This window comes from Panulirus ornatus, chromosome 3 (assembly GCF_036320965.1).
Source record: "Panulirus ornatus isolate Po-2019 chromosome 3, ASM3632096v1, whole genome shotgun sequence".
Lineage (NCBI taxonomy): Eukaryota > Metazoa > Arthropoda > Malacostraca > Decapoda > Palinuridae > Panulirus > Panulirus ornatus.
The window spans coordinates 22,402,482-22,428,100 of NC_092226.1; the positions used below are offsets into that span (position 1 = coordinate 22,402,482).

Genomic DNA, 25,619 nt, shown 5'->3' on the forward strand with positions numbered 1-25,619 from the left:
CAAGTTTTGAAGTTATTCTGGGACAGTTTACAAGTCTGACCAATTATGACTCAACTGTCTAGAACCGCCCTCACATGTGAGAACAACACACCACACCAGGACGGATCAATCCCTTGTGCAAACAGAGCAACTGTTCGGAAGAAAAAGAAATCTTGACATCTAAACAAGACACCCAGTTTCTTAAAGGCAAACATAGTTACTTCCGTAAAATTGGGGTTTCCAAGTTAGAGTGGATGTTACAGGAATACCAAGTATACCGAGTCAAAAGGTGGAATTACAGAACCGTCAAAGAAAAGAGGAAAGTTGTGTGGAACCTTTCGATAGAGATGTGGATTACAACTGGATCTTGGGGGCATAAAATGTAATCAGATTTCGTCTACACCACTGAGATATCCAGCCCAATTCCGAGTTTATTGAGGCAGTTGTGCCAAATGACATGTAGATCGAGTGAAAGAAAAATCAGCAGAATTGAAGAATGTGAAGAAAATCAGTGGTGAGACGTCAGATTATGAGTGCATTTGGTTATTTTTGGAAGAAGGGAAGTCGCTGATGAAAAGAAGACAAATGTAGGAGACAGGAGAGAACCCTGAAGGACACCGTTGTTGGTGGAGAAAGGGGCGAGAGGCTGACCCGTCAACAACCACGGAGATGGATCGGCCGGAGAGGAAACTAGATATGAGGGAGCAAAGTGAGGGAGAAAAGCCAAAAGAGAGGAGCTTAGAGATGAGACCTTGATGCCACAGCGTGTCAAAAGATTTCGATATATCAAGGGCAACTTCATAGGATTCCCTAAAATCTTTCAGGGATGATGACCTGGACAGTAGTAAGATAGGAAAGAATAATACCATTTGATCTCGCTTTATAGAAGCCATACTGGTGATCAAAGAGAAGACTATAAGATTAAAAATGTCTGAGAATATGGGAGTTGAGGAGGGATTCAAAGACTTTGGAAATGGTAGATGTCAAAGCAATAGGACGATAGTTAAAGGGGTCAGAATGGTCACTCTTCTTCGGGATGGGATGTATCAAAGCATGCTTCCAAGAAGAAGGAAAAGTTCTGGTTTTTAAGCAGAAACGGAACGGACGAGCAAGCTCAGATGCAAGTTCAGAGACACACTCTTTCAGTGCACGGGGATGGATGCCATCAGGACCATTTAGCCTTGCTCGAGTCCAGAGACGGAAGCGCTTTTCGGATAAGATATGACGGAAAGAGGCATAGGATTAAAAAGAGGAGCACCAGGGGGTGAGGGAATGTTAGAGTTATCCAAGGTGGAGTTAGAGGAAAAACAGGAACCAAAGAGAGTTGCTCTGTCAACGGGAGAGACAGCTATAGTATCATTCGAATGGAAAAGAGAAGAAAAAGTAGAGCGACAGAAGTTGTTTGAGATGCCTTTTGCTAAAAACCAGTAAGACCTATTAGTGGATGACGAGGAGAGGTTATCACACTTCCTCTGGATACATGAACGCTTTGCCTCACGATAACGCACTGATGATCGTATTCCGGTGGAACTGGGAATAAAACTTTGTAAAGATTAAATGTTGTGTCTTTTGTTTTGTGGTCTAATATTTCTAGCCATGAAACCGAATATTCTGTCCGTTTCATCATATGTAGTTAGGCATTGATTTGCATAATATAAGGCACTGTTGAATCGCTGCAAAGGTCATTTTCTTCTTGTAATCCTAAGAAGAGCTTACTAAACGTTCCATATTCGTGGTTGATAATCTTATCAGCAAAATGCGTCACTCTACACAAGTCTACCTTGAAGTCGACTGGTCACGTCTCTGACCACTGCATCAGTCTGCCTGATTCAGCTGGACTCATTAAGCAGTTTTTTTTTCTTTGTTAGAAGTTTATTTCTTAATTTCGTGTCACCTGCAAGTTTTTACATTCTAATTAGTCCTGTCTCTAGATAGCTGGTAAGTATTCTATTTTTTGGGCAACAAATTTACAACCAGTGGCGTCTGAACAGAACTAAAGGCAAGTCTTTTGTAATAATATTCATGTTCGATTAGAGTTTATCCATTATCCATTATCCTAACCATAATATCATTACTAACTGTCATGCTTGAACATGATAATTAGTAAGGTTGCAAGTGCTAATAGAACCTCAGGCTTATCATTCACTGGTTTATTAAAAAAAAAAAAGAGAGAGAGAGATAACTGCGGTTGTAAAGTCGCGGAGGAAAGTTTCCGGGACACGAGCGAAGCCTTAGGAGGCACAGGTCGCCGCTGCAGCAGCCCTCCGCCTCGACAGCCTCAGATTAAATGAGCGAGGCTACGGGGTGACACATCATGGAACGGTCCACCGAATCTTACACTGTTTAAGATTGATGTATGTCTGCGAAAGCCATTTCTCTGTGAAAGCCAGACAGGAGAGCGAAAAGATGAGGACAGAATAGTAGCACTGAATCGACTGCTTCGTTACTGTCACGTGATATACGTATCAGTAAAGCATAACACTTTCACCAGGTTCTATACTGCATCAACCACTCGCGTAACGGGACTTCAGGCATGTCTCATTATTTCTCGACAGCGTCTATTACTCATGAGGAAGATCGCCACAGTCTTCGGAAGCGACAAAACATAGCTCCACAGGAAATGTACATGATCAAAAGGAATATTTCCTTAAAGTTCTTCTTCGAGGCCCTAGCTACCTCAGATGGACATAAAACCGTACACAACGAGCGAACGCGGTATCAACCCATAAATAGTATCATTTATCGTTTGCTTATCTTATACAACCCTCTAACGCTCTGTGTTTTCATATCAACGATTTTAATCTTTCCTCACGTCTTTTATACGTATGTGCCACGCTCATTGCCCTAAACTCAGGATTGGCATTATTTTCTTTTTCCTTCTCCGGTGATAATCTCATTAATGGCATCTGCTCCATAAACGTTAAGGTTCCTGAGCTATAGAAGGATCCCGTAGCTTGACTAGTGCGCGCTGGATCCAGAGACGTGCACTGATCCTCAGGTATAGGAAAACAGAGTCTTGTCCGTGTGTCGGCTTCAAGACTGTTCTCACGATACTAAGTTTCTGTATCTATCAAATCCATCAAACCTTTATTCTTTCATATTCTTTTGCATTTTTTCCCTAACGATTTCCATCTCTGGAGGTTGTCAGGGATGTGTGTGGTACATGTGTGGTTTGTGGAAAGGGAGTTAGAGCAGGGTGGAATGAAGATTTAAGAACGTTAATGAAGAAAAAGAGACAGTTTGCAAGGAGTTAAATCTGCTAGAAATTATGAATGAATGGACGACAAACACGTTATAATTCAAGGTATTTCAAAAGGCAAAATATACAATGAACTTTTAGTTCAACAATTATTCATATTGCATGACATGCACTAGTATACCCACTCCCATGTGTTCAGGTAGGGATATGCATGTTCATGGCATGCAGTTTGAGCGAGCAGCTGTTGAAGTAAAGGTCAGCAGTAAATTCTGGCTGTAATCATAGACTTCTGAAACACCTTGTATAAAGCCCTGAATAAAACCGTTCAAAAATATGCACGTTTGACGAAATGAAAGGAAGAAAAAGACTCACGGCAAAAGAAAAATTAATCACGGTTTAAAAAAAGAATAAAAGTTTTACTGAAAGGAAGTGGATAAGAGGAGAAGACAGATGTACAGAAGGAATAAAATCAAACATGTCAGGAAGAATGTCTGCCACAAAAAATAAGATTTGTTAGACATAAAAAGAATCGTTGAAAGAATTGACTGGAGATCATTATGAGAGATACGCATCTATTGGCACAATAGAACTAGAGGGAGAGGGTGATACAAATCCGTATATGGGAGAGGAAGATATTCCGAAGGAGTAAGATAAACAATGAAGCTCATAAAGAATGGACAAGCTAAGGGGTTTGGATGGAGTGGAGGGGTACCTCCTACTGGCGAGTGGATCTGGAGTGTGTCCACATATACCAGGGACAATGAACAGGTGCCTGATGACTGGACAAGACAGAGTATCTTCTACTTAATATGGGAAAGAGGCCCTAAAGTGAGTTAAAAATTACAGAGGAATAAGTTTCCTTAATATATACATTTTGTTCTACTTTGATTTCTTTGGAAGTGGATGCAGGCTGGGACCACATTCACTGCCAATAAGTATCACTTCAGTACGATTTTCAAGTGAATTCAAACATTTTTCCATATTCTTCCACAGTGGGTGTGGAGACTCCCCATCTATTTCTCCACCTTATCCCATTCGTCTTTAATCTAGCAATCTTGGTTGACGTCTTTGCGTATCAGTGTACCCATTTTCTAGAACTACGTAGCGGAACCCTTCTGCTGAATCATGGTAAGCAGAACCCCTGTATTGGCATTTTATCATGCAACCCCAGTACATGATGCTCATAGCAACATGAAAAAAAGACTATTTTCAAATAACTATTTTTCACCAATCAATTTTCTTTCCTTCGTAATCAAAAGAAAAACACTGCATCATGTAATATTCTTCAGAGTCGCACTCTCATTGCATTCCCTGAACTTTTAATGAGATTCCAAACTGAATATGACTTGTTAAATCCTTTCACATGAACATTATAAAAACGGTAATAGTTGTTTAGCTTATGGAAATTATATACAGAAATATCACAAACAGATACGAGGCAGACTGGCAATCAAGCAACAGGTATAAACATTGGTTCATGTGCAAATGTCATTAAAACGGCCAACAATCATTGCAAGTCTTAGTTATGCTCAAGCCTTCTCTCTTACAAGATATCCTGATGTTTTCCTCATATTTTCTTTTTTCTTTCTTGGTTCATACGCAAATCTGTACCACTAAAATGGTCAATAATTATTGCAAGCCTTTGTTATGATCAAGCCTTCTTTCCTCATCAGATATCCTGATCTTTTCCTCATACCTTCTTTACTCTTTCTTTCAGATTCCATGACTTATCCTTACTTGATTTCGTTTTGCATCATTTCCCTGCTTCACGTGTCCTGTGGGGACCCTATCTATGGTGACCTTATGTCGAGGGACTTCGATGTCCTAGAATCTTTTCAGCCGAACCAAATTTGTTGAACCTGTGTGGTCGAGTCGTGTCTTGGAGCCCTTACAGTAGAGTTATAGTAAACCACGTCGTCTTATCATCAAAGCACACCCGAATCATAAGCCACGTCCGTGCAACCACTCAGCTGCACATTTACACTGGACTCACGTCCTACAAGATATATGATTGTTGCGGAACCTTTACGATATTACGAGGTGGGTAAACCCTTGTAATGAAGCAGATCAGAGGAGGTAAACCCTTGTAATGAAGCAGATCAGAGGAGGTAAACCCTTGTAATGAAGCAGATCAGAGGAAGTAAACCCTTGTAATGAAGCAGATCAGAGGAGGTAAACCCTTGTAATGAAGAAGATCAGAGGAGGTAAACCCTTGTAATGAAGGAGATCAGAGGAGGTAAACCCTTGTAATCAAGAAGATCAGATGAGGTAAACCCTTGTAATGAAGGAGATCAGAGGAGGTAAACCCGTGCAGAGGAACTAAGCTCTCAGATTCCAAGGACAGACTGGTAGTGACTTTGGTCGTAACTCCGTGTGCTAAAACCTCTGTAGATTAGCTCATGCAACTTACAGGTGAATCCACACCGCAGCCACCCAGCCTATGTGGCGAAGCCCCCGTGGCAGAGCCTTTGTCGTGGAATGCTGTATTGTGAAATCTGTGAAGTGCAGTTCCTGTCTTGTGATCACTGCACTGGAACTTGCACTGTGGCTCTGAACCAGAGCCACAGTGGGGGAAAAGAAGCGTGCACTGGGATTCCTGTCAAGTCCCACATGGTCGAGCCTAAAGATAAGGAACCCCATAATGGAAACCCTACTGTAGATATCCAGTGGTGGATTCTGATGTTCGAATCCTATCAGTGGAGCCTAAAGGGGATTCCATTAGTGGAATCCCGCAGTGGTACTTCTTTGTAAGGGATTCCTATACCAGAAGATGTAATAGACGACCTGTAAATGAATCAACGTCTTGTGGGGAGAAGCCTGGAAACTATTAGCTTTCTGGGATGTTTTACACCAATTATCCAATACGAGTCGGTGCAGAGGGGGATGATGGGGGTGGAGAGGGGATGACGATAGACCTCAGGTGGACACAATCAATTAGTTAATTATTGGGTCTGTTCGTGACGGATAGAAAGTCAATACTGAGTTTGGGAGACTGCGAGCAACTTGACTGAGAGCCGTGGGTCTGGATGTTTGTGATCCATGGGTGTAGGAGTTAACCTAGAACAAGATTTTGCCATTAGGTGGGACTAGCGCGAAGCGTCCATCGCATACATTGCTTAATTGGCGATACTGCTCTTCGCCGCCACGCACCTTGTATAACTGTGAGTCCTGTGCTCATCTGGAACTATTTTCTACCATTGACTAAGGTTTCTTTTGAATGTTCCTGTGCTTATTCCGTGTTGTTTTCCTATTTCATTTGGTTGTACAGTGAAGAAACTTTTCATTCTTGGCTCTCGCAAATTTTTGTCTGATTCATCTTTATATAATGTTAGGCAGAAATGAGCACTTAAATACTCTTTTTCCTCCTGGATGTGGGACGCTCTCGAAACGATTATATCATTTCTACATTCAAATAATACGTTGTCATGCGTAGATTATCATGTACATTCCTCTCCTTTTCTAAGCTTTGAGTTCTTTTAACCTGGTGTGGTAATTCAGCTTCTCCATTAACTCGTTTCTTTTTTTTTTTCCTTGTGTTTCTGAAAGCTTCCTAACCTTGTGATCTCCTACTGATGATAGAGACCCTATAATACAACGGTATTCTAGTGTGTTCCTTCTGTTCATACTGAACAACTTCATCGTCAGTGTACTGTATGTTGCCTGTTCTATGTTCAACGTTTATGTTAACACTCCACTCATTATGTACCGTGATACCATCATCTTATCAATGCTTTCTCTGTGCTCAAGCATTGTCATGTATAAGGACGCCTCGGTCTTGAACTGTCTTCTTCACAAATACCTTCTCCTGTTGGTCCTTTCAAGGGTGCAATCGTTACGTCCGACACCTTTACTTTAGTTATTTGTCTGAATTGTTTGTTTGAACTGGATGTTATGTTTAGGTCTTCTCCCATTTTCTGTTTATCTTCTGTGCTTGCATCACTTGACTGACCCCTTTGTCGCCTGCAGAACATCGTATTACCTTTCTTTTATATTTCTGTCTAGTTTGATTGCTATTCTCATGAAGTGTATTGAGGTTAATGCTATCCCTTGAGGAACTTTGATCAAATGTCTTCATCCGGAATATTTCCGTCGGCTGCCGAATTGAATTTTCTGTCTGATAGAACCATTTTCCTAATTTACATTTATATATTCAGTTTGTTGCTGTTTCCTGTCGTATGCTAGAGTGAGCATTGCCGGCCTACGAGAGTATGAACCACGGGTATGGGACAGTATGAACCACGATGTTTTGAAGTGTGTGAAATAAGGTCTTTAGAGGTATGAACCATGAAACAAGGAGATGAACCGGTGGGGATTCAGGAGAATCTGAATCACAGACGTGGGAGTGTATAAACCACGAAACTAATAGCATGAAACACAGGCATTCGAGAGTATGAATCACAGTCTTCGAGGAGTGTGAACTACAGGCCTTGAGGGAATATGAGGCACAGACCTGGGAGTGCTTGAATCACGAGCTAAAGACAGCGTGAACCATGAACCTGGGGAGTGAATCAAAGACTTCGAGCTCGGGAAACGAACCAGAGGCTTAGGAAGCTTGGAACACGCAAAGCTGGAGGTTATAATGGAACGAATTAATTTTTCACTCGTATCCTAACGAGCCATGAACCACTTACAGGATCGTGACTCCGAATAGATTCGTGGACATCAAAATTATAACTTCATCAAGAGTTGGGAAAATAACTTGTAATACCTGGAGGTATCATCTGGCCTGTGAAGGTGCTGTAAGCTGCTTGGAAATGATTGCCTTCGCAAGATTTGCCCTCGATCGAAGAATTCCCTCGCCAGGAATATACTCCTGTGGTTTGAAAACTTGATATGCCATGAGCTAACCCCGGAAGCGAAGCTGACTTCTCATGCATTTGGTATAGGAGAGGAGTCAGCAATGAAGAAGTGCGAAGTGTCTAATGACATGCAATTCTCATTTACCTCATCTACACCACTGGACTTTTTTCAGAAAGAGTTATAATCTGATTACTCTCGCCAATTAGATTTTCTTCATGAGACTTTTCTCTAAAACATAGAGTACTAAAGTGGGAGGAAAAAATGAAAGACAAGGGGGTTGTCTAGGGGGAGAAGAGGTCGTAGAAAGTTTTTTTTGAGAGGGGGAGGAGGCGGTGATATGGGGGGAAAGAGATGGTGATGATGAGAGGAGAGAGATGCTGATGATAGGAGATGCACTGAGGGGTAGAGAAGAAATGGAGAGAGAGAGAGAGAGAGAGAGAGAGAGAGAGAGAGAGAGAGAGAGAGAGAGAGAGAGAGGTAGGTAAGAGTAAGGACGGTGTTGCGTGCGTGTAGTCTCCAGGGAGCCTGAGCGCTGCAGGGCCATTGCAATATTAACCAAAGTGACCACTTGAAATAGCAACATGGTCTGAAGGCCCCCCCCCCCCCTCCCCCCCCCCTCCCCTCCCCCTCCCGTCTAAATCACAGCCTGTGTGTGTGTGTGGCGTTTTTGCACTGTGCGTTTATCATGAAATTTGCCAGGTTAACTTGCTGCAGTGACTTAAAAATAGATCAAGTAATATCTAACACCGCCAGCCATTTTGTACAGCTAAACGCCGGCCCCTAGACGACTGATCATTAGCGAATATAATGTTAAGTGTCACGCAAGCATCAGCAGCCCCGTGCCACTGAAGGTCATCGTAAGAAAACGGGGAGATTAATACCACACCGTTGCCATATGTTGGGTCAGCTGTTTCGTTGGTTATGAGGGCTTCAGACACATCGACTGTCGGGAAACTGCCAACGTTACGTTACGACCGCTAATCGAAAAGTCATAAACACCTTCGTCAGGAGTTGAAGATAATTCCAAGACCACAAGATCACATCTCTCTCTGCATCAAGGACCCTTGTGTTGCCCTAAGTTATAGGACGGTGTATTGCTCTACTGACGTTGTGGCATATCTTATGTGCAACTTATGTGAGACAAATTAGTTCATGTGATAGTGTTGTCTCTGCAGTGAGCCTTCATTTGTTACTGTTGGTCTACAATTCATGCATCTGGCAGTTTCTCATCTTTTACAACCACTGAAACATTGCCACAGAAATTGCCACACTTGGTGGTTGTGGTGGTTCGTATCTGCTGAGAGTATACACATGAAGGAGAGTTATGAGAGCAGGATATATCTACACTCGAAGATATCTGTTGAAGAAATCTGAGACAGCTTATATTTCATCTGAGACAGCTTATATTTTCCACCTCGCAGTATTTTGCCGGCTAATCGGCACCGGTGGCTCAAGTAACATTTTGACAACTATTTTTCGTTCCTTTGCTCCCACACTGATCGCTAGATCATTCAACTCCTATGGAAGAAAAGTTTTGACAAATATCCAGATTCATATTGTCATCAATTCTCAGGAGAAAAAGAAAAGATCCACTTTAATAGCATTACTTCCACTGACCCTGGGTGAAAACTCATACCCATGGCCATAATGAAATCTGTAAAAAGTGTTGAGTTAAAACATAAACTAATCAACCATACCTAACACACCCACACAACCTCTCTCTTACCCTTCTGCTCCCTAAACTGTATCAACGCATCCATGGCCTACCTCAACGTAACCGCAGCCTACCTCAACGTAACTGCAGCCTACCTCAACGCAACCATGGCCTACCTCAACGCAACTGCAGCCTACCTCAACGTCAACGTAGTCTACCTCAACGTAACCGCAGCCTACCTCAACGTCAACGTAGTCTACCTCAACGTCAACGTAGTCTACCTCAACGTCAACGTAGTCTACCTCAACGTCACCGTAGTCTACCTCAACGGCAACGCAGCCTACCTCAACGTCAACGTAGTCTACCTCAACGTCAACGTAGTCTACCTCAACGCAACCGCAGTCTACCTCAACGTCAACGTAGCCTACCTTTACGAAACCGCAGCCTACCCAACCAACGTACCTTACCTTAACGTCTCGTAGCCTAACTCAAGAAACGATAACCTACCTTCACAAAACCAGAGTCTACCTCAACGTAACCGCGGCCTACCTCAGTTAACCGTAGCCTACCTCAACCTAAAGTTGGGTTAGTGCAAAGAAAAGTAAACACTGTCAAAAATGAAACAATCGGCAAACTCACATTTGACCCACCGGCACCGACGGCTCAAAAACTAACTCTCATGTTCTGACCACCTCGTCGTTTTATAAATAACTTCCCAACTTTTTCTTTCATAATGATCACCACTAATTTTCGGATATTTCACCGAAAATTTGAATAATTACTCACTTAAGATTCATAATCAAGCTAGACAAATTATGCTTGCTTGCAGTTCGTGTGTGTGACTTACATGAGCACGAAGATCATCCTGTCGCTGCTGGTGTTGCCTTCACTTGCCTGATGTTACATTACCCTCCGCTGATGGTGTTACATTACCCTCCGCCGATAGTGTTACATTACCCTTCGCCGATGGTGTTACATTACTCTCCACTAATGGTGTTACATTACCCTCCGCCGATGGTGTTACATTACCCTCCGCCGATGGTGTTACGTTACCCTCCGCCGATGGTGTTACATTACCCTCCGCTGATGGTGTTACATTACTCTCCACTAATGGTGTTACATTACCCTCCGCCGATGGTGTTACATTACCCTCCGCCGATGGTGTTACATTACCCTCCGCCGATGGTGTTACATTACCCTCCGCTGATAGTGTTACATTACCCTCCGCCGATGGTGTTACATTACCCTCCGCCGATGGTGTTACATTACCCTCCGCCGATGGTGTTACATTACCCTCCGCTGATGGTGTTACATTACTCTCCACTAATGGTGTTACATTACCCTCCGCCGATGGTGTTACATTACCCTCCGCCGATGGTGTTACGTTACCCTCCGCCGATGGTGTTACATTACCCTCCGCTGATGGTGTTACATTACCCTCCGCTGATGGTGCTACATTACCCTCCGCCGATGGTGTTACATTACCCTCCGCCGATGGTGTTACATTACCCTCCGCCCATGGTGTTACATTACCCTCCGCTGATAGCGTTACCTTACCCTCCGCCGATGGTGTTACATTACCCTCCGCCGATGGTGTTACATTACCCTCCGCCGATGGTGTTACATTACCCCCCGCCGATGGTGTTACATTACCCTCCGCCGATGGTGTTACATTACCCTCCGCCGATGGTGTTACGTTACCCTCCGCCGATGGTGTTACATTACCCTCCGCCGATGGTGTTACATTACCCTCCGCCGATGGTGTTACATTACCCTCCGCTGATGGTGTTACATTACTCTCCACTAATGGTGTTACATTACCCTCCGCCGATGGTGTTACATTACCCTCCGCCGATGGTGTTACATTACCCTCCGCCGATGATGTTACATTACCCTCCGCCGATGGTGTTACGTTACCCTCCGCCGATGGTGTTACATTACCCTCCGCCGATGATGTTACATTACTCTCCACTAATGGTGTTACATTACCCTCCGCCGATGGTGTTACATTACCCTCCGCCGATGGTGTTACGTTACCCTCCGCCGATGGTGTTACATTACCCTCCGCCGATGGTGTTACATTACCCTCCGCCGATGATGTTACATTACCCTCCGCCGATGGTGTTACATTACCCTCCGCCGATGGTGTTACATTACCCTCCGCCGATGGTGTTACGTTACCCTTCGCCATTGGTGTTACATTACCCTCCGCCGATGATGTTACATTACTCTCCACTAATGGTGTTACATTACCCTCCGCTGATGGTGTTACATTATCTTTCATCTTATGTAATTGTGATGACGTATGTTTCATAAACTGTAAGAAGTATGGGATGAAAATTTGCGAGATTTTTCATGAGCCAGGTTTAGTTTCTAATTTCTTACCGAACTTTAAGTAACGTGACGAGATAGCTTAAGAAATACGTACGAATATTTGACATAAACCTCTGCAGAACAGTCGTCTTTTATCATGTCCTTGAGGTCATCCCAAGATGTGTGAGAATGATATAGCCACAGTCACATTGGCACTGTACTGATCCGATAATGTTGGAAATTTAACGATAAACTTCAGTGTTACCGGACTCCGCCTGCACGCGATTGACACCGCGAAAGAAACATCACCTTCAACGAGACTGAAAACACTGGAGGTACAAGTTTCGTCAAAGAACTTATCGCTGTAAAGGAGTCCACATTTCCCTGTTACAGAAAGTAGCGCAGCTGTGGGTTGCCGGGGGGCTCAAAATCTCAAGTTTGTATCCATTTTTTGTATCTAGTCGGTAAAACTCACCATATGAAGCTATGTAATGTATGTAACGAAATACCTGCTATGAACTGTAACATCCTATATAATATCAACCCACTGAGGTCTGACTAAGACCCTTTGTGACCTCTGTAATCCTTTTGCGCTGCCGCACACAGGATGAGCATGGGGTGCACAGTAAACAACCCGGAGTTACAAGCAGAAATCAAATCAGTCGGGAACACGTCCCAGGTATCACAAATACCCGTTGTTAGACAGAAGTCCTGGGGTAACTGTAAATAAAATGTGTGTGTGTGTGTGTGTGTGTGTGTGTGTGTGTGTGTGCTGTGTGTGTGTGTGTGCTGTGTGTGTGTGTGTGTGTGTGTGTGTCGTCTTTCTTCCTTTTTTTGTAGTTACATGACGATATGAATACTTACATTAAGAATACAGATATGGCAAAGTCATAGCATCATGATTACTTTAATTTTTGTTTGTAATAAACAGTATAAGTTAATGCGGTACATTACAAATTAGATTCTTTTTATGTTACCTAATACGGCACGGACAAATGAATGCCCTAATCATGGCTATTTCATTAACTCTGTAAATATATATGCATATATGTATATATATATATAGCTACGTCTATTCGTTGTATATCAACTGACTTTTATTTCTCTCTTGTGTCTCCCTAATGATGTGATTATTACACGAAAATGCACTTGGGAACTTATCGTGTTTCATTTTTCCCCTGGATTCATAGGAATATACTTGATCAAGCGCAAATTTGTGATCCTTTCCAATACATACATACATATATATATATATATATATATATATATATATATATATATATATATATATATATATATATATACTAATTTCATCGACAAACCTCTAGGGGATGATGAACAGCTGGGTTGACTGTAGACTGAATGCCGTAATTAGGATTCGAACCTACGCCCTCAACCCCGGGCCGCCTGTGAATGCGTCACGGTCAGCAATGCTAACTGCCACTATGTACTGTACAGTTTCATCGATGAATGCGTAAAAGTATTCCATTTTAGAACATTACCCGTAATTTACCGTTCTTTTTTTTTAATACAAGTAATATTTTATCACTTTAATGTTTTATGGAAGTCATTAAGAATGATGAGAATCAGAACATAATGATGAGACACTGCACACAGTAAATAACAGATATGATAAAATTTAGTGAATTTTTCACCGTTACGTGATCATCGCAGTGAACTTTTATACCTGAAAGACATAACGTTTTCTGACGTCTGATAATATTGGTAATTCATCCTTAGATTTATCTTAGGTTGCAGCGGGTGTTACCGGACTCTGCCTATTCGAGGTTACATAGCGAATGAAACGTTTCCTTTGGCGAGGCTTTATCACTGTGTAACGCGAGGACTGTCACAGAAATTGGTCCTGGGGTAATATTACATACAATTTCAGTGGCTTAGAATGACTCTTACTGGACGACAGGTAAATCAGAATGATGCACAGTTTGATATTGTTGATACACTTGGGCTTGTGACAAGCCAAAATCTTGGCTGTCGTACCACTGAATAAAGACATGACGTTGTGTCGCACACCAGTACAGGAGTGGGTTATTCCATGTCATACAAAGGGGGTGATGGTGGCACCGTGGGGGAAGACTGGTGGGTTGTTGAGGCAGTAGTGTAGCCGATGGGCGTCAAGTTGCGGCATTTATTGTTAATCATCATTACCTTCTCTCCTCCCACAGGCCAGCGCTCCGAGACTCTCAGCCTTCACGACCTAGATGAAGGTGATGCAGTTATCTTTCTCCTCTTCCTCGTGCTTTTGCTGATGTTCATCTTCAAGCAACTGATTCTACCTCCACTTGCCCCAGATACTGTTGCTCTTCCCTCTCACCCATCTTCTAGTTCTCTATCTAGTGGAACTCTTTTAGTTTCCAAACAGCTACTGTCGTCATTACTCTGCTCATGTCCTTACTCTACCATCTCGTCTTACTTCAGGTGCCGCTACTTTCCTTCATCTTCGTTTATCACTTGACTTAAATTCTTCATCTGTTTTCTTCTTTCATCCCCTGAGGGAACTGCTCCTCCTCATCCAGCAGTTCCGAGCCTTAATTACAGCTGCTGCTTTTGCTTATCTTCATCCATATCTTGCATCATCACCAAGTGCTCTCCCTGCTCTTGATCTGCTGCTGTCAAAATTCCTTTTCCTCCAGGTATTAGCCTCTCTCTCTCTCTCTCTCTCTCTCTCTCTCTCTCTCTCTCTCTCTCTCTCTCTCTCTCTCTCTCTCTCTCTCTTCCTCCACCAATCAATTACTCCACTGTAACCCCCATTCCATCTCCTCCTACGAACTAACCTCGCTGTTACCCTTCTCACGAGCACAGCATCACGGTGGCACAGTTCCTCACGTATTAGCTAGTCTAGATCAGTTTGCTTCCTCACTCTCCCGTACAAACCCCGCGTATGTGTTTGTGGCATCTTACGCTCATCTCATTAGTTAGTCAATGTAGTGGCCTGCTAAATGTAGTGTTATGGTAGTGCATCCAGCCACAGAGGCAAAACTAGATCATCACATGGATGACTCTCTGGCTCAGTATCATACCCGTGCTGAATAATGACAACAACAATCTGAGGACTATGTTTTCACTGTGGTTAACATTTATACTGTGTTACTCTCTGATGATTCTTATTCTACACTATTGTTTTCTCTTTTTTTTTCTTTTAGTACACAGGAAAATTCACCCATTGGCTCCGGACCCCTGACTTTCCACAGGTTGACCCAGCAAACTCACTCTTCACAACAAACACCTCAGGTCTGGTTCACGCGGACGAAAGATACACAGTCGTCCCCGCTGTGTCTTTGCATTGCTCGACTAGGGTAGTCTTGAGCTGTTGACCGACGGTGATGGAGTGTTAGATTCTATATTCAGAGACAAAGCAAAAAGAATCCAACTCATCACCAGGAATTTCTCTCATGATCCTCTGTCAACACCTTAGTGACTCTTCATTGCAAAGGAATACAAAGGAATGAAAGCAGCAACTGGTCTTTTCGAGGCTGTTTGTGACAGTGGAAGAGATCACTTACATAGTTAATAGTGTGGTACGAGAATAAAGCTGAAAGATAACTTAGGGAGAAATACCTGTAATCTTTGCATGTAACTAAGGTGACGCAGACAACGTTAGTCGTGAAGTGTGAGCGAAGTATGTGTCAAATGTATCATTTAATGTATGTACAGTGTTGCTCTGAACTACTGTGGCAAATCATTCCATTTCAGGAAAAAGTACCCCTAAATATCCTGCTTAGATCGAGATTATCACAACCTTTGATAATTTTGAATACCTGTACTTTATTAACTTTTAAACTTCTCTTCCCTAAGCTACCATAGTACCTTGAAGGTGTGGGCCGTACGGATCAAAATTATCTCATATCAAGTCAAAACACGAATCGAATCAGACCGGGGAAATTCAAATCAAATCGAATCACGAATCGAATCAATGGCATTTGTAGGTTGTATGGTATATAGATCACAGGGTACATAGTGTACGGCGGAGCAGTGTCTACAACTATGATCTTTTTTATCACTCACTTTGCAAAACAAATATGTCGTCACTTTGTCCCAAAACAATAATAACTTTGTGAACATTACTTTATGGTCGTCTTATACGGTAAGTTGATGTGAAGCAGTTTATCAACAATGATGGAGATCTGAAAAAATATATCGAATGGGAGCCCAAGCTACGGAATCAAATCCAATTTTCACCCCCGAATTGCAATCAAATCACATAGCCCTGTCTGAGGCTCAGATGTCCACGTGAAGTAACGGAGTTTACATATTCTTTTTCTATTCACGTATCGACTTACCTTTTTTAAGCGCTACGATATGAAGGGAAGTTAACAAATTCCGTCAGTATACCGCAAGATACTCTGCGTGAAAAGATAAGTGAAGAAAACGCGCGTGAAACCCTAGTAATTAAGAGCCGGAAATCTGGCCAGGTTTGGCGAGGAGCGGGAGGACGAGGACAGCACTATGCAGTATGCAGCCTCACATGGTTAGACACCATGGATGCGCAGTGCTGCATAACGACACCTAGCGGGCCTCCCTGACCTATACTTGGCTCCCAGCAAACTTCCTTTCAAGTAGCTTTTAGAGCCTCTTGCTTGAAGTAATTCTACAACGTGATACGATCGTCATAGCGAAAGGCACACACTACAGGCCTGAGTGCGTTATACAATGGGATGCAAGCTTCTTACAGTCACGCTGTGGAATCTTACTACAAATTGTAGACGTTTGGCCTATGCGTTTCAAGAATGACTCTATGAACAGTACAGAAGAACAAGTTTCTTCTCAAGACTAAAGCTTTTGAGAACTCTGCAATATCTTTGCAGAGGATGTTGCTAATCTTCACTGCTTAGGCATTCCCATCTTGCCTCTACTAACATTCAGAATGTAGGAATCATCACCATTAAAGCAATAGTGTTATTAGAACTAATATATATCCCAACAGGGTTTGTTCTCTGCAAGCGACGGCACTCAGGGTGCTGCAGACTCTGAAAAAAAAAGTCCCGAACATGTAATTCACTCAGTATAAAGTCAAACACGACGTCACGCTTTCCTTTTTCTCTTTGCTTAAGCTGATGTACCTCAGCTGGAGTATTCGCTGCCACCAGAACGATAATCTCTGATAAAATCTCAGCGTGGCAAGGAATATATATATATATATTTATCACATAAGAGTGACGTTGATAACGAGGTAGGGAGACTGCCAGACACTGCCAACATAAGTCTCCACAGAACTGACACCACTACCACAGTCTGGCTCTTGTACAGTGTAATAATCTCACTTGATCCCGGCAGTGCCAAGCCACTGTATCACGGCGGAACATCACCACGTACACGTGTTCCTTCCACGTCTGGGGTGGGTGGAGTGGATTCCACTCAAAATGGCTGCAATCGCTTCATTCCAACACCGGGAAATGGATGACTCCCTACACCATCACCACGACAAGGCTCAGTGTCAGTCAGCCTCGAGGTGCTTTCTTCAAGTTATGGATGTCCTTACAAAATGGAGAGGAGGAGGAGGAGGAGGAGGAGGCTTGAGCACGAGAGTAGAAAATAGAAATATCATTTGAATCAATGAAAACAACAAATTCTTAAGACCGCTTAGAGAACCTTAGAGGCCTTGATGCATCCCTACATCATGTGGTAAATGTTTTATGCTAATGATTCTGTGTGAAATAATCGCAGGTATCAAAACACACACACACACACACATTCAGGCATCCCTGGTGACGCATCAGTCAACATGATATCTCGTCAAATGATCCAGAAGCCAACAAGAAATAACAGACGACATATTTCGGCAGCGTCCATTCTTGTGGCATCAACCATCTCCCCGTCATGTTGGCAGGGGGGTGACACATGCCATCAGATATTACGACATAAGTTAATTGACTTATTATTTAATGACCTCTTTCCATGACGGTAAAAATCACATTCGTTTGTCGGAATACTGACTGATAAGAAACATCAGTTTACTCGTTTCATTTCTTTCTTTTTCGATTTCAATGTTTTCCTGACAGAAAAATAATTCATTTTTCCTATGTGGGTTTTTATTTCAGTTTTATACGATCTCATTTGGTCTATCGTAATAATGAATAAACTTCAGATACAGTACAGCATTTTAGTAAGCAAGGATGTTATGAAACACACATAATTAACTAGGTTCAACTTTGGTATTATTCGTATCGTGATATAAAATGATGATACAGTAATGATGGTAAAATGATTGGTCCCCTGAATGCTGCTTCGCTTGCAGCGTTGCCATTCGTACCACCAAGATTCTCAGAACGGTCGAGACGTTGTCATATTGTCTCCAGTATATTCCTCCACCTCAGAGCCATCATTATTAGCGTCAGTTTCACGTATCTAATCTTACCAACTCGTGCAACTTTTCCCCACTATCTAACTACCACTATCTATCCCCAAGCAACACAACTCTTCGAATCATGGTCACTCCGGTTACTCCTAAAAGCTATGCCATTAATGCAAGGCCAACGCATTCACTCAATATATATATATATATATATATATATATATATATATATATATATATATATATATATATATATATATATATATCAAAGCTCGACAGATACTTTCGTTAAGGTCATTAAAAAATTTCTCCTTAATCAGGATGATCATCTTCGACGTGGCACTTCCTTGTTAACCTCCACCGTCAGGACAGTGATCTTCAACACACACACTCACCCTCAGCCAAGGGATTTCCTGCCCTGCGCACAGATCGGAATCAGGAATAATTCCCATTCCTCTCTGCTTATTACACCAACACGTTTGCTCCAACATTGTCATATTTGGTCTTAATGAAGCAGTCATGCGTTCCGCAACTGCACATATTTACCAACCTTTCTCATCATCGTCACATCTCTACTGACTCGTTAGTTTTCTTCCCTGGCTCACAAAGCTCCATTACCGCCAATTTCGTCGTCCTCTACACCCTTAAGAAATAGAGAATTATGTCTGTGATACTCAGATCTTAATCATTTCATTTGTCCACATACTAATCTATCCATTTCAACGGATACCACTGCGCAAACACACAAAATCAGTTGATAGATGGTTTCGGAAGCCTTCACGCTGTATATGACAATCGCCTGCACAATAAGCACGTAGCAGATCGCATTCCCAGATAAACAGAGTTTGTCTGGCGTGAGGCTCGCTCCCCCCCACTTCTCCTCTGAATACACACGATCTGTCCCTGGTGCAGTAGACCAGTATATCCACCACAAGGCGTTGCGACAGTTCAGTACATACGACACATTCCGTTGCGACAGTTCGGTATATTCGACACATTTCATTGCGACAGTTCAGTACATACGACACATTCCATTGCGACAGATCAGTACATACGACACATTCCATAGCGACAGTTCAGTACATACGACACATTCCATAGCGACAGTTCAGTACATACGACACATTCCATAGCGACAGTTCAGTACATACGACACATTCCATAGCGACAGTTCAGTACATACGGCACATTCCGTTGCGACAGTTCAGTACATACGGCACATTCCGTTGCGACAGTACAGTATATTTGACACATTCCATTGCGACATGAACAAGAAAATAGATTACCTAAACGCATATGCATTCAGACGCATTATATATATATATATATATATATATATATATATATATATATATATATATATATATATATATATATATATATATATATATATATTTTATTTATTTTGCTTTGTCGCTGTCTCCCGCGTTTGCGAGGTAGCGCAAGGAAACAGACGAAAGAAATGGCCCAACCCACCCCCATACACAATGTATACACACACACACGTCCACACACGCAAATATACATACCTATACATCTCAATGTACACATATATATACATACACAGACACATACATATATACCCATGCACACAATTCACACTGTCTGCCCCCATTCACTCCCATCGCCACCTCGCCACACATGGAACACCATCCCCCTCCCTCCTCATGTGTGCGAGGTAGCACTAGGAAAAGACAACAAAGGCCCATTCGTTCACACTCAGTCTCTAGCTGCCACGCAATAATGCCCGAAACCACAGCTCCCTTTCCACATCCAGGCCCCACACAACTTTCCATGGTTTACCCCAGACGCTTCACATGCCCTGATTCAATCCACTGACAGCATATATATATATATATATATATATATATATATATATATATATATATATATATATATATACAAAAAAGGCCATGCAAAAATCTGTTGCCGATTGTAAAACAGGAATTGTAAAACAGGAATTTTTATTTTTTTCCTTCAGGCTATACAAGACGTAATGATTCAATCCGCTGACAGCATATATATATATATATATATATATATATATATATATATATATATATATATATATATATATATATACAAAAAAGGCCATGCAAAAATCTGTTGCCGATTGTAAAACGGGAATTTTTATTTTTTTCCTTCAGGCTATACAAGACGTAATGAAACATGCATTACCCACTGTGGCACGAGACACGGCTTTCATTACGCTACAAAACCAGACTTCCATGAAGGAAGGAAGAAAAAATAATGCCTGAACGCATGCACCATGACTGTTCACTTTATCTGAGTATTGACTTGACAGACGTTGTAAACTGCAAGAGTTGACATAACCCAACTTGGAGGTCACGTATGTACGTACCAATGCTACCCAGCTGCTGCTGGTGGCTGCTGCTATAATAATATAGAAATAAAAAGAATCGTAAACTTAAGACAGAATGTAACCTCCACAATTTAGTAATAAAGGACTCGGTGTCATTCACAATACTTCTCAGAGTCTATCTAATATCTCTATCTAAAGATGCTAAGTCTCTCGCTGTCAGAAAACTGAGAATCGAAGGGGGGATATGATGCAAGACAGCAACCAAGATGCAGTATAATGACCTTCGTCACTTTGAAAGAGAGACTTACTCTTCCCCTTAAAGATATAAGTCGTGAAACGTTGGCAGGGAAGTTGTTTCAAGTTATGTCAAACATCATGGTCATCCCTCGACCAAACATATAATACATCAAGACCAAAACTAAAATGAAATGTGTGTGTGTGTGTGTGTGTGTGTGTGTGTGTGTGTGTGTGTGTGTGTGTGTGTATAATCACAGCTGACATATGAAAGCATCATCATGATAGACAAAATTCTTCCGAACGCCAAAATATTGTTAAACTTCAATATCATGAAAGCTTGGGATTTGACCCTTTCCAGAGCACTTGTGAACCACTGCATAATGATATGACACGAAACTCATTGCTAAGTAGAGTTAAGTACTAAATCTAATACAAATAGATGGATCAAACCTAACCAGATGAAACTGTGTTCAACACTAAAACAGACAAAACCCATCCAAAAACTCCTTGATACATGTCCAGATTGAGGGATGAGGAGCAAATCAACAACTCTCCATCGGTAACGAAAGTAACGAAAATGTTCAGGATGAGACACAATCTGCCACTCAGACGACAGAAACTTACGCTGAAAAAATCTTAAGAGGTATCACGTTAGACGCAAGGCATGACGGGACAAACTTACTCACTGCTCCGTGTTTTCCAGATGATGCCAGAGTCACTGACGGGGAGACTTTACTGCTGACCTGAAGTATAACTAGACAGGATCCAGATTATCAAGTTGTCACTCAACGTCTTGCATGACGCAGAACCAGAGCGAACAAGCCTTCTCGGCAGGAAGGGAAAATGGAATTTTTGAGGATGGAATGAGTTTCAGGAGGTTTGATACGGGTCACTTAGCGAAAAATGCAAATCTGGAGAGCATATGTCACTGGAATTCCTTTCTAGGAACTAAAAGCGTCATACGGTGCACTGTCACACATGCATGAGATAAGACGAGTGGTGGGTCAACTTCTTTGTAATACTCATCATGGAATGTCACTTTCTTCATAGATACCAAAGAAATCTAGTACCCTACCTTTACCGATACTGCTAATAGCCTTGGGGGTCTTCCCGCATTCGCCTCTGAGATATCTGCGGCGTGAGATCCAACCCTCTGTACGCTGAACATCAACTATCAGCTTCCCAACCTCATCTCTCTTAAACCCATATGTCCACGACCGCATGTCCTCAACACTTCCCGTCCTGAAGACTGCTAGTCCTCTTCGCTGATCTTCACTATCGATTCCATCGTTTACCATCTTGTGTTATGTTGCAAAACAGCGACTTTTGGCTATATGTATCTTGAATCTCGCGACTTCGAAGCCATCGAGCTCAAAATTTCGTTACCCTCTAAAACTCTGTTATCAAGTTTCGTGTACATTAAGCTGGAATATACATCTAAAGCAGGAATTAAATGTCTACAGCTTCAAACTGTAAAAAAGAAACTGATGGACTGGACTTACAAGGGGCAAATAAATTTTCACAGTGGCAAACGCAAAATTTACGCGTCGGTAAAAAAAAAAAAAAATCGAGAGAGTAATTTACAAATTGAATTCTGATCTCTAAAGACCGAGTAAGCAATATATGGAAGAAGTAAAAATGGCGAACAAAATTTCTAGATTCTCAGGTAAGATACTTATCCATAAGTCTAAAAACTAATCTTTACATTTTACAGCACAGTAGGGAGTTCCCACCTTGAATGCTGCGTTCAGTTCTGGTCACCTTGCTTGAAGAACGACCTAGAGAATATGAAGTGTGTACAGCGTCGAGCGACCAAGATGACGACCAGACTTAGAAATAAACTTCATGAGAGCTGACTAAACGACTTGAATTAGAAAAGAGAAGGTTAAGGTGATATAGTAATTCCCTTTATTGATAGTACTCAACACAGTTAGTTGGGAAACCTACGCGCGGAAGTCGCGAAAAAATACCAGATTTGAAACGTGAAAATTTCAGTGGTCTTCACACTGCTTTTGACAAGCCAAACCTGGGATGGTATCGTTGATGAAGACGATACGGACTTAGCAGGGAAAAGATTCAGTGATAATTTCAAAGTAGTGGAGGGTACATATGTGCTAATGTGTATAAAACGGTGGAGCAATGACATAAAGATGTTCTTACTCTCTAAGAAAAGTAGCAAACAAGAGACTCAAAGAGACTTTCATACTTCAAAGCAAACGTCAATATGAAGTGTATGCTCCTGAAAAATAGCAACATAAACCCCAAAGAGTTATTAGGTTATGTTTAAAGTAAGAAAGGCATTACCCAATCAACTGGACCATTAATTACAGAAACTGTTGATTCATGACAACGAAGCTATGGGCAAAAATTCTAAACTATTTTTGTTATCTGTTTATACGACTGAGGATATATCTCATGTCCTGAATCCAAATTCCATTGCTAAGAGGAAAAACCGCTTTGCAACATAGAAATAAAAAATGAAGATATACTATCAGAACCGAATGGAATGAGAGTAAATAAAACAGTAGGCCCACATAACCTTTATCCTAGGACACTGAAACATGCAAGAAATGAGTTAGTTAAACCACTGACTGTTCTTTTCAAGAAGACATTTGCTACAAAAAGGAATTCAGTTACATCCTAGAAGTCATCGTCTACTTACTTAACGTCTGTAGTTGGTAAGCTAATGGAAATCATCATTCGGGATAAGAATGTAAACCATTTAGGGGACCAACACAAACGATTTTCAGCATGGTTTACGACGGAATCGCTAATGTTTGACAAATCTGCTCGATTTCTTTTTTGAAATAACCAAAGTGTATGATGCAAGCACAGCAATTGATGTCATCTATTTAGATTTTCACAAAGAAGTTGCTACAGTTCCACATTAAAGGTAGCTAACAAAAGTTAGGCACATGGCATACATAGGGTTGCACTTAGATGGTTGGATACTGACTGACTAACAGGAAACAAACTGCTGCGATTAATGGCCAAACATCTTAATGGCTCAACGTAACAAGTGGTGTGCTGCAGGGATCAATCTTTGGGCCAGTTTTCTTTATTGTATAAACTGATAATACTGATAATGGGATACATCGTAAGACATCTACATTCGCGGACGATACTAAGTTGGGAAACAAATTTACAATAGAAACAGAACGTCTGCAACCTCAAACTGAGATAGACAAAGTGATAGACTGGGCTGATACGTGGCGAAGTAATTCTAATACTGATCAGCGAAAAGTTTTACATATCGGCAGTGAAAAAGAGAAGGCAAGATATAATACGAATTCTGTTGGGCTACAAAAGGAAAAGGAAGAAAAGGAATTGGGTGTGATAATCTCGGGTAACCTAAACTTTGCCTAGTCAACGACACAGAAGCGGTAAATATGCGAACAATATTCTTGGATTCATGGTAGGGCTTTCGAATTTAAGTCTCAGAAAATTATTCTCATTTTTTACAACTAACTGAAAGACTGTGTTCAGTTTTGGTCACCCTACAAGAGGAAGAAAGACATCATAGAGAGAGAACAGAGGCGAGCTTAGAACATGATTCCTGGACTGAGGATCAAATCTATGAGACCAGAATAAACAAAAGATTAAATGGTGATCTAATACAAGTATTCCAAATCACTGAAGTTTTCGATAATCTGTATCTCACGAGGTACTTGAAGCCGAGAATACATTCGTCTGATATCACTCGTAGTAATGGATACAAACTCGCAAGCAAACGTTTTACCTCAAATAAGGCGAGATACTTTTTCGTCAACAGAATTGTTAACATATGGGTCGAGTAGCCAATACGAACAGTTGAAAACAATAACAAAAGTACGTTTAAGCATAGACTTAATAAGTATCTTCCTACAAATGTCGCGACTAACATTATTTGCACCTCCTTAGGTATTCGAGAAGTTGACAGGTCTTACTATTAGAATAATCCTAAGTCTTTCTGTGTCTACCCAACTAATAAATGTATCATCGTTCTCTTCCACTATCACAAACAGCCTCGTTAGGACCCAGTGGTCTGTTGTGTGAATGTAGTTGCATTCAGTTGTATTTGATTTCACTAATAGTAATGGATAACAACTTGGTAACCAACATTTTATTTCAAATGAGGTGAAACACATTTTCTCTAAAAGGATTGTTGACACGCGGAACATTTAAACTACCAGAGTAGCTGGAACAGCACCATAGATGCGTTCATAAAACAAGATAAACGCTGGTATTATTTTCGCTTCTTTGCTTAAATGGAAAGTTTACAAGTATTTATGTTATATATATATATATATATATATATATATATATATATATATATTCTACACTAACAATGCTAATCTATAAGTTTCTGACTTCTTCCACTTCGTATTTTAAGATATCAAGAAAAGTGTTGATACAGCGTATCTTAAGGTGGGCTGCACAAAGAAAATCCCTGTGACATTAGCGTTGTTAAACTAATTCTATCAACTTAATCACGAATCGCGGTAATTTTACTTCGTTCACGGAAAGTCTTGGAACCTTTAAAAGCAAAACATTAAAAAGTTTCATAGTCTTAGTAAACGGAAAACCTGAAAAAATATAAAGGGATAAGAATATACGGTAAACGTTTCAAATTGATTCGATCACCTTTCCTCAGCTTTATGAAAAATAGTGTTACCAGTCAGCTCCCCCCTGTAAATAACCGTTACAATATAACAGTTATAAAGAAGGAGAGAGCAATATACAACCTCAATATCACACAAAAAAAAAGGGAACACGTACACACCCACGGACATACATCAAACACCCAAACACAAACGCATATAAA

At 41.3% G+C, this 25,619-nt stretch overlaps 1 protein-coding gene across 5 annotated transcripts in view; it reads left to right on the forward strand.

The window, feature by feature from the left end:
- LOC139761298 (adenylate kinase isoenzyme 5) overlaps positions 1–25,619 on the forward strand; it is a 177,826-nt gene that overhangs the window by 88,965 nt on the left and 63,242 nt on the right. For 4 of the 5 annotated variants that reach the window (XM_071685333.1, XM_071685361.1, XM_071685351.1 and 1 more), the window contains exon 2: positions 14,129–14,170. The exons of the other annotated variant lie outside the window; for it this stretch is intronic. In XM_071685333.1, the coding sequence (XP_071541434.1) occupies positions 14,129–14,170 (42 nt within the window). The remainder of the gene's footprint in view (positions 1–14,128; positions 14,171–25,619) is intronic. 5 annotated transcript variants of the gene reach the window in all.